This window comes from Onychomys torridus, chromosome 5, assembly GCF_903995425.1.
Source record: "Onychomys torridus chromosome 5, mOncTor1.1, whole genome shotgun sequence".
Lineage (NCBI taxonomy): Eukaryota > Metazoa > Chordata > Mammalia > Rodentia > Cricetidae > Onychomys > Onychomys torridus.
Genome location: NC_050447.1, coordinates 58,642,871 through 58,659,441, shown reverse-complemented (window position 1 = coordinate 58,659,441; position 16,571 = coordinate 58,642,871). Strand labels below are relative to the sequence as shown.

Here is a 16,571-nt window from a genome sequence, read left to right as displayed (position 1 = left end):
TCCCCTCCCACTTGCCCAGTTCTAGAACCACTGCAATAAAAAATGCTTGCTATATCAATACCTAAATTTCAAAATTATGTCCATTTCCAAAACTTTGAACTGGCCAGAGGAAAATCCAGGGAGACATAGGTAAGCTGTGTAAGTAGGACTCCAGCGACTCAGGACACAACAGCAAGACTGGACAAACAGTGTTCTGTCACATTTAAAAGGTACACAGCAAGGAAGCTTGTCATGGTAGAGACAGCCTGTACTGGGAGAAAAGCTTTACCATATTCATCCAACAAAGGCTTAATAACTAAATACACAAGGAACTAACAAATTAAACAGCAGAAGAACAACTACAGAAGTGGCCAGTCAGTCAGACAGAGAGCAATGAAAGGAGAGCCAATGGGCAAGTGATGTGTTTCAGCACTTGCACAAGCTGGGAGGGCAGCACAAGTCTGAGCTTCAAAGTGCATGTCATTTAGAAGGAGATAGCTGACTTTACAATCTCTGTGACCTTCATATGTGTGCTGGGGCACATATACCCCCAATTATAGATTATATCTCATAATAGTAAAATTTTTAAGAAGTACAACATATGACCAATTTATATGTAAATGAAAAATTGCTAAACTTTCTTAACCATGAAATAAATGAAATAAAAAGTTACATTGAGATTTCATCTATCATAAAGGAGATAAATGACATGCTGACATACTGGTGAGGGTGCAGGGAAAAAGGATTCCTTGTACACTGTTGCTGGGGATGTAAATTAGTTTAGCCACTATGGAAATCAGTAGATTCTGCAAAATAATAATAATAATAGTAATAATAATAGTAATAATAATAATAAAAGTTGAACTATCATAGAATCTAGTTATATCACTGATGGCATACATCCAGTGGAATAAAAATATACAGACAGAAATATGCACATATTTATCTTCATTGTGGCACTATACACAGTGGCTGGGTTTGAGAATCCCCTTAGGTGCCTGTCAGTGAGTGAGTAGGTAAAGGGTGTGTGTATAGATATAGATATAGATATACACACACAATGGAATATTATTCAGACATAAAGAAGAACAAAATCGCATTATTTGCAGGGAAATGGATGGATCATCACATTAAGCAAAATAATGCTAGACTCAGACAAATGCCATGTGTTTTCTCTCATGCATGTGGAATATAAAGGTCTTGTTTGCTTTAAAGACCTGAAAATGGAAGAAATTCTAGTTTGGAGGGGAGGAAGAGGTGAAGGAAGGCAAGGTGGATATGACTGAGTACAGTGTGTACATGAATGAGAATGCACAGTGGAGAAGCCCTTTATGTTGCACAGATATACAAGCTGACAGAAGGAAAAGAGACACCTGTCACTTTGAGTGAATTCTAATGGGAAGGAAATCATGCTTTTAAAAATAGTGTACTTTCTATGAACACAGACTCTTGGCTGCGGTGTTCAACAGCCACTGCCTGTTGTTTACATTCAGACTCTCCCATCCAGGCCCTTTTCTGAGATATGCACTACGTAAAATTACGAATTTAAACTAGTCTTTTGGTCTTGCCACTTTTGTTTGTTTTGTTTTTTGAGACAGGGTTTCTCTGTGTTGCCTTGGCTGTCTTGGCACTCACTCTGTAGACCAGGCTGGCCTTGAACTCAGAGATCCACCTGCCTCTGCTAGGATTAAAGGTGTGGGCAACCACCACCTGGCTGATTTTATCAGATTTAAAGTTTCCAAAGCTTTGATTTGAAATAAGTGGCTTTTCTAGTGTATTTTTTGCCTCAATTTTTAAGTTGCCAACAAGGTGTAATGGGTTTTATATTGCACTTTGGAGTGTGTATATTATTATACTTTGTTCTCATTAATCCCTCTTCTCCATTGCACCACCATCACCATCACCACCTTTCTGCCCTCTGCCTGGTTCTCTTCCTTCCCTCATATTGTCTCACCTGCTTTGTGTTAGCATGTTAAGACTCCTTTTCCCTCTTCGTCCTCTCCTGAGCTCCCTTCTAGTTTCATGGTCTCTTTTCCCTGCACCTACTTACTACCCCACCCCCAAATCCAGATTCCGGATATTAAAGAAAACACAGTTTTTAGCTTTCTAAGTTTGGCTTGCTTCATTTAATAGGATAGTTCTGTTTCCTGGCTGTTATGAATAGAGCAACAATAAACATGGATGTGTAATATTCAAGAGTGATAGCTGGATCATGTGATACTTTTGTTTTTAGTTTTTTGAGAGACCTCCAGGCTGATTTCCGTCTGTCTTTCCACTAACAGTTAATTAGAGCTACTTTTCCTCCTGTCCTCACAGCACTTGTCTTGGTGGTAGCCCTTCTGACCAGGCACAGAGAGAAGCCCAGTTTTTGCGTTTATCTGTGGCTGAGGCTGCTGGGTGGTCTTAAGCATTTACTGGCCATCTGTGTCAACTCTCAGAACTGAGTGTCCAGCTCATTAGCCCATTTATTTGCTGGATGGTTTGAGGTTGGCTTTAATTTTAGATTTCTTCAAATATTTGAAATTTTAATCCCTTGCCTGTCTTGTAATTGGGAAAGACTTATTTTTTAAAGACGTATACAGTATTCTGCATGCATGCATGCCTTCACACCAGAGGAGGGCACCAGATCTCATTACAGATGGTTGTGAGCCACCATGCGGTTGCTGGGAAATGAACTCAGGACCTCTAGAAGAGCTGTCCTTGCTCTTAACTATTTCCGAGCTATCTCTCCAGCCCCTGGGAAAGACTTTGTAAGCAGTGTAATTTTTGTGGACTGTGGAATTCGACAAGGATCTTCCTGGATAAGTGTTCAGTGTTTTCCTTTTGTCGCTTCACTTTGCAGTCAGGGAATGGAATGCTGGCTCTAATACCCACTTGAAATCAGAGCTTCCAGTTAGTGCTGCAGAGACCAGATTGGGTTCTCCCTCCTTCCCTTTCCATTTGTTTAGCTGTGTAGGAACCTGTACTTACTCTTTCAGTTTAGTGAAAATTCAAGGTAGGGACTGGAAGGCCCCAGGCAACTAAGTGCCTTGAAAGTAATGTCATTTATTTAGAGAATATTTGAAACCATATGCTCCAGAGACCAGAAAGTTAGTGATTTCACCCTTCCAGCTTGTAATTATTATTGTTATCATTATTTTGTGCCCATATGCAACAGTAAGAATGTGGATCAGTTCTCTCTTTCCACCTTTATGTGGGTTCCAGGGATTGAACTCCGGTCACTAGGCTTGTGTAGCAAGTGCCGTTACCCCTGGGTCATCTTTTAAAAGCCTGTAGAGCAGGCTGGCCTTGAACTCATAGATCTATGTGCCTCTGGCTCCCAAGTACTGGGATTAAAAGCGTTCAACACTACCACCTGGAAACACTGATTTTTTTTTTTTTTAAAGTGTGTGTATGTACACATGTGCAGGCTGCACACATGCCAGGACAGGTCAGAGAACAGAGGACAACTCTCAGGAGGGATCCCTCTGGCATCCAAGTGTTAAACTCAAGTGGTGAGATCTGTGCACTGGGGCCACTGAGCCCTCCTCACTGAGTTGTACCTTAATTTTATGTGTATCAAGATTTTAAAAACCATTGAGTGGTAATTAAAATCCTATACTTAAGCTTCTAAACTTTTTAAAAAGTACATTTAGCTCATATTTTAAGGTCATTATGGCCTGTTCTAATTTTCTTCTAAACTTTATATATGTTCTATATCACTTTAAAGTACTTGGGAAAATTTTCGTAGTCTGAAAATAGGATGCTGTTTACAGCAAGCCTTGTTTGAAAGTAAACCCGAGGGGGGGGGGGGGGCTCGAGTGAGCGCGCGAGCGTCAGCCAGCCAAAGGCTGTGAGGGTGACATAGGCATGGTTAAGAGCAACAAGTATGTGAGAACTCCTAAAATTGGGCACTTTGAATTTTGTTAAGGTTATTCAGAATAAAGGATCACCCACTTCTTGCCAGACTGAAGGTAGTTATACTAGTAGTAGTAACTTAGTTTAAGCATCATCAGGCAGTGCCTATATTCAGGATTCCTATGCCATCTGGGACAAGGTTCTGTCCTCTTAGTGTTCTCCGGGATGAGCTAAGATGATATGGAGAAAGTTCTTAGCACTAGCCATGGCTTGAATGCTCAGTAGACATTAGCTTTAGTAATAATCTTTTAAGTTTTTCCTTACCCTGCAGTTATTTTTAAGCATAACATGGAGTTCACACCTCTGGCAAGAGGAAGACATTATCTGGTTTACCCAAGATACAATTGTAAATCCAATTGAATTGTCTCGTGTCTCATGTTTTACATACTTGTTTTTTTGTTAATGAATCCAGGTAACACCATTTCCAAGTACTGGATTTATAAATGGGTTTACATCTCCGACCTTCAAACCTGCAACATCTCCTCTGACTTCACTCAGACAGTATCCTCCTAGAAGCAGGCAAGTTCCAATGGTGTTTCTGATGTTCACAAGCTTCATTTTCACTGTCCCAGGTTATCTGTAATGAGAGATCTGTGTAACCGCTAAGAATGCTCATTAGAGATGAAACTTAAAACTGTAATCTAAATAAAGACTAAAATCCAAAGCTGGCTGCCAGGAGTAAGGAAGAGATTCTCTTCAGAGAAGGCTTTGGGGGCAACTTTTACCATGTGTTCATTAAGTAGGAAGCAGATCTTGACACATATTTCACATTAGCATGCTCATTCTATACTCCTTGATTGCGTTATAACTCAGCATATACAAACATCTCATTTGCAGGAATCCTAGTAAGTCTCATCTGCGCCATGCGATTCCTAGTACAGAGAGAGGGCCCGGGCTGCTAGAAAGTCCTTCAATATTTAACTTCACTGCAGATCGATTAATTAATGGCGTCCGGAGCCCACAGACGAGGCAAGCAGGGCAAACTAGAACACGAATACAGAACCCTTCAGCTTATGCCAAGAGAGAGATTGGAACTGGGCGTGTGGAGCCAAGTAGTCTTGAATCCTCTCCTGGTTTAGGGAGAGGAAGGTAAGTCACTTGCATATTTTGTCAAGCAGATATTATGTACCTAGCATGAACTACTAATATTTTGCATTTTAATTTAGATGTTTTATAATATCCTAATACATTTCAGAAAAATCAAACTGTAAACATCAAAGGTTTCCCTTAATTCCTCAGGAAAGTGTTGGTTTTAGAGCAGACTTAAATGTGTTTTTTTGGTTGTTGGTTGGTTGGTTTGTTTGGTTGGTTGGTTGGTTGGTTTTTTTGAGACAGTGTTTCTCTGTGTAGCTTTGCACCTTTCCTGAAACTCACTCTGTAGCCCAGGCTGGCCTCGAACTCACAGAGATTCACCTGACTCTGCCAACCAAGTGCTAGAATTAAAGGCGTGCACCACCACCGCCTGGCTGTTTTTTGTTTTTCTTAAAAGCATGACATTTTCTTTCATAACACTACAGCTGGCATGTAAGAGCTGTTCAGTGTCTAATCTCTGCTCATCCTGACTACAGTCTCACCTTGGAGTTAGCCCTGGCCCTCTAGGTCACTGATCTTGATTGAGGTAGCCTCCAAGGTGTGTTCCTCCAGGTTCTTGTTCTTGCTTTCTTTATAGCTGGTAGTAAGGAGAGCTGAGCATGTGGTCAGCTGTAGAGTGCATGCCTAGTAAACAAGGGCCTGGATCCATGCCTAGTGCTCCACAAAAGTCAAATGAAGTGGGATTGCGCTGGCAACAGGCTGTAGTCGGCAGATACAAGAGTTTGGTAGCCTGGCAAACCAGCATTTAAATTTCATTTCTACTAAACTTATAAACAAAAGCTACTGTGTGAGGCAGTGCCTTTGGTCACAGTATTTCCATCCTTAGGCAAGTAGTTCTTAGAGTCTTGGTGTTTCTTGTCATTCCCTAGGGTTCTTCCCATATACTGTGAATGTAAACTACTGTACTTCCATTTCTTCTCCCTGTGACCTCTAGTGCAGTTTCTTCTTTCTTGTTCACTGTCTTGTCTTCTGCCATTTATACCTCCTCTAAAGAGGTGAGATTAAAAAAGACATAGGTAGATCTTAGAGTTTGCACCCTACCCAGTGTTGACTAGACAGTTGCTAATGTGGTAAAGCCTGTCAGCATCTTCCTCTGACAAATGCTAAGCAAGAACCTCAGCCTATCCAGGTTGTTTCTTTTAACCTACCTTGAAAAATTTAAGTGGGGGCAGGGGGAAGTCCTCAGTTTTCCATACATAAATATACAGCATGATTAGTGACTCATTGAAACTCAAAATGTTGATTCCTCTTTCTTGGCACATACAGAACAAAGGCACACAGCCAAGATATGGCAGGTTTGGGTCTAGATCACCACAGTAAAGCAGGTATCACAGCAAAGTGAGTGACGTGGGGTGCTAAAGGTTGGGATGGGTGTGCAGTGCCCAAGAATAAGACACTAATGTCTTTTGTTTTGTTTTGTTTTACAAAGAATATACTGCTGTTTAGTTTACTCACAGAATTTTTGTATTGGGAGTCAGAGCTCTTATGGTGATATTTTATTTGTACTGAAATGTGATTTTATTTGTATGTTAATAAATAAAGTTACCTGGGGGTCAGAGCTAATAGCAAGCCATAGCAGAAGCTGGGCAGTGGTGGCACTTGCCTTTAATCCCAGCACTTGGGAGGCAGAGCTAGGCGGATCTCTGTGTGTTCAAGGATACAGCCAGTGTGGAGACACATGCCTTTAATCTCAATACCACCCATAGAAGACCTGGAGGTCTGTACAGACAGGCAGTGATGAGGAGGTCATGTGGTTGGGTTTACAACCAATGAGAAGGCAGAACAGAAAGTCAATAAAAGGAAGTAGGTCTCTTTCTGAGGGGAAGGACGACAGTGGTAGCTAAGGGTAAGAAAGGTGATTTTAAGTCTCAGCTCTCAGCTACTGCTCTGACCTTGGGCTTTTAATTCTGCAATTGGCTCTGTGTTTCTTATTTAATAAGACTGTTTATCTACAAGCTCTTATCCTGTCCTGCTGCTGCCTGATCACCCAGTTACAGTTTCAACCTTTGGTTGTCCATCCACACCATTGGCAAGACCTGGGTCAGCAGTAGATCTACCTCAAGAAACCATCTTTTCACTGATCTGCATGAAACAGCTTCTTGGCCATTGAAGGGTGAATGAGGTCATAGTCAGAAAGCTCTTGAGGCTCACTGAAGCCCAAACTCCTGTAACTGTTGCTGTCTTGACCTCTTCCCATTGATCACGGGTTGTTTTAGCAGCACCTGAAGTGTGGGTCCTTTCCAGAAGGTGGTCTTTTAGAAGGATCACTGTTGTCCATGAAATGTAGTTTCCTATTTGTGTGGGGGGTAAACAGGCTACATGTATCATGTTTATCAACTTTGGGTCTTGCTTCTCAAGTCCCATGCACCTTCATTTTGGGGACAGTGTCTCTTATGGAACTGGAGCTCACCAGTTAGGCTGGTTGACTCCAGGGTTTCCCTTTCCTGAATACCCCAATACTGGGATTGTAAGCATGCCCACTTGGCAGTTTTATTTTTGAGAGTCTATGATGTTTCTCTAATGTTCTTATGTGTGTGCAGACATACATGTTTGGATGATGCACATGTTGAGGCCAGAGACAATGCCAGCCATCTTCTTCTATTAATTTCCACCTTGTTTTTTGAAACAGGGTCTCTCACTGAACCTGGAGTTGACAATTAGGCAGATTTTACTGGCCAGTGAGCTCCAGGGACCTATGCCTGTTGTTCCCTGTGCATACTGTGGTTATAGATGCAGCCACGGCACATAGCTTTTATGTGCCCTAGAGATCCAAGCTCAGGTCCTCATGCTCGCATGACAGGCAGTTTACAAACTAAGCATCTCAGTCCCAGTGCCTAGCTTTTACAAATGTGAGTTCTGAGGTACTAACTCCAGTTTTCATGCTTGAGCAGCAAGCATTTTATGACTATCTCCCCAGCCCCAATGAAGTGTATTTCTTAAACAAGTAGGACCTAAAAGTTGAAATTAGTTTTTGACCCATGAGTGCAGCATGCATATTGTGTTAGTTTTTGTGAACATGCTATTAATCTTGTTATATATTTCCGTCAGAGCTCATGAATGGCCAGATGCATTGGCATCAAATAATAATAATCTGAAAGAATCTTTTCCTTGAGTAACACATTTTCAGTACTCTCTTAAAACATTCAGTAACCGTGTTGTAATAGTCACCAGCTACAGAAGTCCTGGTAGAGAGTCAGCCAGTCCATTAAAGCTAGGCATTGACTTCTCTACAGTTGTTAAGTCCTAGATCATGTCTTCTCTCAATGGGAAACTATTGGTGTAACAGGAAACTTAAAGAGTCTTATTAATAAAACCAAACCTGAGGCCAGTTATTGGGGTGATTGCTGGAAGATCAGAGAAGCAGAACAAGCCACAGCTATCTCACCTTGCTAGTTCCTCAGGTGATCTTGTTTCCTCAGGCTGGAAGCTTCTGAGTCCTCCTCCACATGAATCTCAGCTGAACTGGGTTGCTCCAAAGCTTAACTAACTACATGCTTTTTCCTCTTTAGTTCCTGGTCCTCACGCCTTATATACCTTTCTCTTTCTGCCCCCACTCCCTGGGGTTAAAGGTTATGTTTCTGGGATTAAAGGCGTGGGTCACCATGCTTAGCTGTTTCTAAAGTGGCCTTGAACTCAGAGATCCAGCTAGCTCTGCCTCCCAAGTGCTGGGATTAAAGGTGTGTACCACCGCCGCCCAACTTCTGCTATAGCTTACTCTTCCCATTTTCTAGCCACCATTTCTGGCTCTGTTCTAGTGGCTGTCTGTTCTCTAACCCCAGATATGTTTATTTCGGGGAACACACAATATTTCAGGGAACATAATACCCACCACATATTGGTAGCTGGGTCTTCTGGGTAGCTCACTGCAGCCTCTGCCGCAGTGCCTGCTGCTTCACTTGTGCTTTGGTGTAACAAAAGTACTTCTTTCCTGAATGTCATGTGCCAACCTCTGTCAGCATCTACAACTTCCTTGCCTCTCTTAACCCTCACAGGGTTAAAAAGCAGGAACCTGCTAGCCATTGGACTTGGTCTCTAGGAATACTATGGCTGGTTTGGTCTTCTGAGTGGGTCCCTGGAACATCCTCTCTACCAACAGGAAGGTCAACTGGCTCTCTTATCTATGTATTCACTGTATGATGGCGGGATAGATGTTCAGCTTCTCTCTGCCTCTGACATGTCTTCTCATTTAGCTCAATCATTTCTGGATTTTAAAGAGAAAAACATGTGACTCTTCTTTTCACATAAACATGTGTAAGCCACTGTATAATTCACTTCAGTGTTGTGGACATGCTTGTTTGCCTGGGGCTGCCACTTGTGAAAGTTAGTAGCCATGAAGGAGAGCAGTGGAAGAGGAGAGAGAGAGAGTCTCTTTGCTGTTAGTGCAGCTGGAGAGTTTAATCTGAAGAATTTGAAAAATTCCTGTTTTCACTGATGGCGTCAACATCTGTGGAGCTGTGGTAGGTTGTGAGACAGGCCACAGGCACCATGGCTTAGTAGAGCTAACACTGGCCTGGGGGCCATCAGGACAAAAGCTATACCAGCCATTTGTATACCAAATCAGTTCATGGAGACTGAGAACTCAGAGGGAGCGTTGAATAACACAGAGCTAGTGACATCAGGTTTGGGCCTAGAATCTTGAGAGAAGGGAGCCTGGACAACCGATCTCCTGGGTTCAACAGGCACAGTGTAAAGAGAGTGTAAACTGAAGAGTAAATTCCTGTGTCCTTCCAGCCCTTGTTAGTAAAAGCTTAATAAAGCCCCCTGTCAGAGGAAAAGCAGTGTTTGCAGAATCCCAGCCACCTTAAAAAAGAAAAGAAATCAAAAGGTAGGCTGAGACTAGACAGAGTCTTGTCCACCAGTATGCCCTGCCTCTTTGGTGACAGTCACTCCCAACAGTGTTTGAGCTCCCAGGTTGCCACTGGAACAGGGTTCAGCTCTTAACCAGAGAGACCAAGCTTTGCACTAATGGAGATTCTCACTCTTCTCAACAAAGGGGTCAGGTTTCCACTTAATCTGTGACCTAAGTAAGAACTTGCACACCTCACTTAGATAACACATATGAGTGTGCTCATGTTGAGCCATGAATGAGTATAGCTTTCAGTCCTTGTTTCTGAACCATGGACTGATGATAGAAGCACGATTAGTGAGTACTTTTCCTTCTCTCTCCGTCATATGCCCCGTGTCCAGAGAGCCTGGGCAGAAGCAGGAGGGGTGATCTGTTCCTCCTTCCTGAAGGACCTGATCTTCCACAGAGTTGGAATTTCCTCCTCTATTGTTTTTCCTTGAGTGTGTTACTCATCAACTTTTTTTTTGTTGGTCGGAAGCACTAAGAGGTTGCTATAAAGCCTTCAAGGCTTCAGTCATGTATCTGCTACCCTTGTACATGCCAAGGTCAGTATAGTGAAAAACTCCAAATGCCAGATGGTGATCTGTCTTAGATACAGAGCAGAAGCTTCCCCATGTAGGATCCAAAACCTGTGAGCTCCCAGTATCCCAAGTGCAAAACTGCATGGTGCTGGGACCATGCCTCTGCCTGTCTCTGCTACAACAAACCACACACTGTGAGCAGCAGTCCTTTGCTGTGTCTTCTCTCTGCAGTCACTTTCCAAGGGATGGACACTGAGACCATGTTCCAGGACGTCCTGTCATTCCATGGGGTTACTGCACTTGGAGCTCCATCTGGTCTGTTGAGGTGCTCTAAGGGCAGCCATGCATTTTGTGGGCTCCACTCACAGGGAGGCACTGTTGTTAGATCGTGTTGGTGCACAGACACCTGTAGTGAAGCTAGCCCACTGTGGAACCTGCCTGTCGTCTTAAGGCAGCAACTGTAGCACAGATGTTCACAGTGCCCATGCCATACCAGAACTTGTCATCTCTCATCCAAGTGCCCAGAGGCCTGATCATTATGGGACTGAGGGTCCTGTTCCAACAGGTTGAAGGTTCATGCCCACCTTTATGGCATAATACCTCATCTATGCTCAGGGGTTTAGCCTGTACTAGGCTAGCTCAGCAGAAAGCCAGACTCTGTTTCCTTCAGGAGAGTCACTTTTCTGCTAGAGAATTGCCTGGATGCATTCCAGAACCAAAAAGGTTTGTATCCCAGAGGCTAGCCAGAGGGTCTTTAGAGTCTCTCCCAGACCTCCTATTCTAAGAGGGACACTTCAGACAAAACCATTTTTTAATTTTCTATAAATAAGAAATTAATATCTAAATTCCTTTTAAGGTTATGTAATGCATAGCCTTTGGGGAGTCTGTGCAGTTAAAATGATAGAAGGGATAAACAAGGACTGAAGAGATGGCTCAGAGGTTAAGAGCGCTGAGTGTTCTTCCAGAGGTCCTGAGTTCAATTCCCAGCACCCACATGGTGGCTCACAACCATCTATAATCACATCTGCTGCCCTCTTCTGGCCTGCAGTCATACATGCTGTATACATAATAAATAAATAAATCTTAAAAAAAATTAAAAAGAAGAAGAAGAAGAAGGGATAAACAAATAAAAATGAAATTGCCAGTTGAGATTCATGTGTGGCTTGTTAAACCACATAAACCCATCCAGGAAACTGTAAGTACAGAGTCTGTGGCTCACTGTAGTGCTGTAGGGTACAGACTCCCAGCATTGCTGCCCAGGGTCTGGCTACTTACTGTTGATAAGGAAGGCAAGCCTGCGTTTTAGGGCACTCTCAGAATTTAGAGGTTCTTTTGCAGTAAGGGATAATCATAGTTTTTTACTAACGTTTTAAGTTGCTCACCTATATAGTTTGATGTCAGATTTTGTATATATATCTTATCGTTCCAGCTGAAAGGACAGTTAAACATTCAAATCTTAAAAATTCTAAGTAGCCAGTAGATAAGTTGTTACAATAATGATTTTTCTATTATCTGTCTGGATATTTAATTTAATGATTTACTGTCAACATGTGGATTTCGTTGTTTATACTTTTGTTTAATACAGTAAGACCATCTTGTTATATGATCTGATGCAGGCTGACCCTTAAGCTTGTCATCTTCCTGCCTCAGCAACCCCAATATTAGAACTGCTGGCATGTACTATGATGCCTGGGTTTTGATTGTCTTTTTTTTTTTTTAAGATTTATTTATTATGTACACAGAAGAAGGCGCCAGATCTCATTAAAGATGCTTGTGAGCCACCATGTGGGTGCTGGGAATTGAACTCAGGACCTCTGGAAGAACAGTTGGTACTCTTAACCTCTGAGCCATCTCTCCAGCCCTGTTGTTTGTTTGTTTGTTTGTTTTTCTGAAACAGGGTTTCCTCTGTGTAGCTTTGCGCCTTTCCTGGAACTCACTCTGTAGCTCAGGCTGGCCTCGAACTCACAGATATCTGCCTGCCTCTTTGATTGTCTTTTTAAAGTTGACTTTTAGAATCAGTTTCTTCATGAAAGATTAAAAATATTAACGACTGACTGAATTGATGCATAGTGCTTTGGATATATGAGCAAACATAAGCTTGGCAAATTTTCCAAGTAAGGAAAAAAATAATGGTCTTTTTGCTTTCTACTCCTAGGAAAAATTCCTTTGGCTATCGGAAGAAAAGAGAAGAGAAGTTTACAGTGAGTACATAAAGTGGTGTGTGTGTGTGTGTGTGTGTGTGTGTGTGTGTGTGTGTGTGTGTGTTGCCTGTGTGCACTCACATGAACTTGTGCTCTTGGATACGTAAGAGCCAGAAGGAGACTTCAGGTGTCTCATCAGTGTCTACCTTATTGTCTTGAGACTTCTCTTACTGCACTGGAAGCCCACTGCTTGAAGTAGGCTGGCTACCAGTGAGCTCCCTAGATCATTCTGTCTCCACCCATCAGTGCTGCAGTTCCAGACACATTGCTATGTTATGAATTCAGGTCCTTATGTTTGCAGAGCAAGCAACTTGGTTCACCAAACCGTCTCTCTAGCCCCAAATGCTTATTTTTACAAGACATTTAAATCTAATAGTAAGCAAACATCAGAGTTAACTAAATGGATTAAGAAGGATAAGATCTGAGGAGAGGAACATTGCAAAAAAACTTTAATGTGATAATCCTTAACTGATACTTTTGGCCTAAAGAAGAAAGGATTGTATGGTTTTTAGAAATACTGATGACCAGCTGGTTTATGGTGTATACCCTTAACACATAATAGAAGGTAGGATTCACTTTTATACTTAGTACAGTCTACATGTGGCTCAATGTGGGAAACTGTGGTGGATTATAAGCAGGACTTGGTCCATCCACTGGGAAACAGCAAAGACTCAGAGTGGATGCGAACCCTTGGCTAATAGAAGGCATCTTGCCACACACGGAGTTTGTAGCTTCAGAAGTGCGAGATGCAGCAGCCAGACAAGCAGAAGTTTGTCTTCCCTTTGTGACCCCATGAGCAAAGGCTTAGTTTGTACCTCGGGACAGTTGAGAATAATCACCTTTTTCTCAACAGGAAGCACTCTTTGGCTTCTCTCTGGCTTATCTGACTTTCTAGTTACTGCTTTTGCATTTGGGCACCATTATTAAATGAAGTAAGAGTTACTTTGAACAAGCTCTGTGAGATTACATTTGATCTGATTACCAAGAAGGCTACTAAGAGAGCAGTTGTGAGGGCACATAACTAGGTAAACTTCAGCTAAAAAATTTCCAGTACAGCCTGAATTTGTCACCTTAGATACATTTCATCCTTTAACTTGCTTACATTCGATTTTTTTTTTTTTAAAGCTGAGGATTGAACCCAGGGCCTTGGGCTTGCTAGGCAAGTGCTCTACCACTGAGCTAAATCCCCAACCCACATTTGAATTTTTTAATGTTACATTTGCGTGTGTGTGTGTGTGTGTGTGTGTGTGTGTGTGTGTGTGTGTGTGTGTGTGTATTTGTTTGTGTGTGCGTGCGCGTGCATGTGCACATGCTTGATGCATATATGAGGGTCAAAGGACAACTTATGGGAGTGTGTTTTTTTCTTTCTACCTTGTGGGTCTCCCAGGGATTAAACTTAATGTCTTCAGGCCTGGCAGCAGGCATCTTTACCCACTGAATCCTTTTGTTGGCCCACTGCTTGCATTTGAACTCTGAATTTTATCCTATTGGTCTAAATCTCAAGTTAAGTGAACCCTAGAAATCACTCGTGCAACATTTATAGACTTTTCAGACAGACATGACAGCTGGAAGATTTTTGCCTTGCTTTTATGCCACCCTTGTCTCTCCACACTTGTGTGACCTTCTGGGGTGTCATTGTGTTGCAGAGCAGTCAGACTCAGTCTCCAACACCACCAAAGCCTCCATCACCAAGTTTCGAACTGGGGCTGTCCAACTTCCCCCCATTACCTGGAGCTGCAGGCAATTTGAAGGCAGAGGACTTGTTTGAAAACAGGCTTTCCAGCTTGATCATAGGATCTTCAAAAGAAAGAGTAAGCTATAAAGTTTGCTGTAAAGTTTGCTGATGTTTTCTAAGCACTGATGTTGTGCAGGGACCTGGCCCAAGTTCTTTACACATGTTAAAAGGAGAAAGGAATTGAAAGAAGTTTAAGGTTTTGGGTGATTTGTGTTGCTCCCTTGATGTTGGAGCCAGGTCAGGCTGCCCTTCTCTTGCTGCCTGCTGAGGTTGCTGTGGTGCCTGTGCTGTACAGGTGCATAGATGAGCTGTTGACATTTAAAGCACTTGTGTTTCATGAAACAGAATAAGATACAAGAATCTGCATGACACCAGAAATAATCTACATAGTGTTAGTAGCAGGAAGCTTAGAGTCACTTTGTTGTCGTCTGGTGATTCCAGCAAACTCTAGGCTGCCACAAGGTCGCTCACTGCAGTGGTCACCACTGCTAATCTCAGCTGAGCTCCTCGTGTCCAAAGAGATTCCTTCCCAGAGCTCCTGCAATGCAGTTAGCTAACAGGCTGGCAGTGGGATTTGCCCCTGCCAGTATCAGTGTTTCAAGGCTCTGGGGCATGCAGACAAAGGACTTTATGCTCAGTTACTAAAGTATGGCTGAGTGCCAGCCCGGGTGGGGGTGGGGTGGACTTGTGGAGTAGTCCTGGCTCTAGGTGTTCCTTATGCTGCAGTTGTCAACTGTGGCTGTACATCAGATGGCACATTTGTCTGTGTGGAGCCACAGTAGTGGCTGTAATACTTAAGGCAGATGACTTTGCCACTGCAGTATCTTGAGACTAGAGTCAGGTAAAAAGTTGAGTTCTTTTCACGTTGAGAAGTGGTAATTGCTGCTGTTTTTAGCCATGGAAACTATGCTTTCCAAGAGTCCATATTATCTAGTAAGGGAACATGTTAGAATTGGGATGTCTTAGAACTTAACCAGTCTTAATGTCCACATGAATAATTTCCAGTTGCCTTATAAAACAGTAGAGAATTGTGCATTTCAACAGTTATGAAGTTTTGTTTTCAAGTTATGGTCTCCCTTAAGTGATAGGTCAATAACACTGGCAGCCCTCCTCAGTTTCATAGACTGTTGCTGCTTTGAATGTACTTGAGTTTCTGTGCAGAGCCTTTATTGAAGAAAGAATTACTGCTTTCTGAAAGGCAGGGCCTGGCTCTGTGTCCAAGTTACACAGTCTCCGCTGCTGCCAGTGTCGATGCATCTACAAGAGCTACAGAAGACTTGGGACATTAGACCATAGAACCCCTCCTTGCTTGACATAGGGTTTGTGATTCTTTGTAAAGTGTCTGTTTAAATAGAGGCAGAGTTGAACATATGTTGAATCTGATCCTGCTTTTACAAATAAGAAGTCTTTGGCTGCCCTGTGTTTTATTAGCAAGCTAGGTCCCTTTCATGTGAGCAATCATAAGTACCTCTGGTTCTCAAGCCAGCAGAACCTCACCCTAGCACCAGATAAGAGGGTAAATTGCACCATTCTCCCAAAGCTGCACTTCCAGCTACTTTGTTACCTTTGAACTTTTACTTACTTAGAAAAGAAAGGCAGTTAGAAAATTTTGTCGAGTTGGGGATTTAGCTCAGTGGTAGAGCGCTTGCCTGGCAAGCACATGGCCCTGGGTTCGATCCTCAGCTCAAAAAAAATTTTTTTTTGTCTTTATATATTTAAACATATAACCAATTATTTACTTGCTCTAAAATCACATCCTGGGTTAATGACATATGAGTAAACGTATATGAATTACAGCTGCACTGAGCAGGTCATTGATGGAGTAATTTCTCATTTACTCAGGTCTTAGCTTAGTAACCTTGCCTGTTAAATTGGGTAAAGCAGGTTTGTAGGCCTGCTTCAGGGGTGGTTTGTGGATTCAGGTGAGAGCTCCTGTGGGTATCTTCCACCTACCACCAGGCACTTAATTGAAGTGGCTGTGGACTCGTCAGTCTCTGTTTTGTATTAGTTACATGAGTGAACCATAGTGTACTGTCTTGGTAATTCTGTCCCTGCCTGGGGAGCCCTGACATGTCAGATGACTAAGGTATGTTTGGAAGCTATTCACTTAAGAAGACAAGCTTACAGGTAACTACAGTGCATTTGCTGAGAGCAAGAGGGCTGTGTGCTGGGCAGCAGATGACAACTCAGAATGTTGTAGTGTTTGCTGGAGGCTTTGTGCTGGGACTTGGCAGTTTGTTGGTAGGTAGGACCACTGGTTCTGTTGCCACAGCAGGAAACGGTGAATAAAATTGAGGCTT

At 42.5% G+C, this 16,571-nt stretch overlaps 1 protein-coding gene across 1 annotated transcript in view; it reads left to right on the top strand.

Moving 5' to 3' along the window:
• The window catches only part of Larp4b (La ribonucleoprotein 4B), a 79,929-nt gene extending 64,033 nt beyond the window's left edge, over positions 1 to 15,896 (top strand). Inside the window, exons 12-15 of the mRNA XM_036189243.1 lie at positions 4,289 to 4,395; positions 4,714 to 4,965; positions 12,491 to 12,536; positions 14,183 to 15,896. Coding sequence (XP_036045136.1) covers positions 4,289 to 4,395; positions 4,714 to 4,965; positions 12,491 to 12,536; positions 14,183 to 14,380 — 603 coding nt within the window. The 3' untranslated portion in view covers positions 14,381 to 15,896. The remainder of the gene's footprint in view (positions 1 to 4,288; positions 4,396 to 4,713; positions 4,966 to 12,490; positions 12,537 to 14,182) is intronic.
• Positions 15,897 to 16,571: the final 675 nt, after the last annotated feature.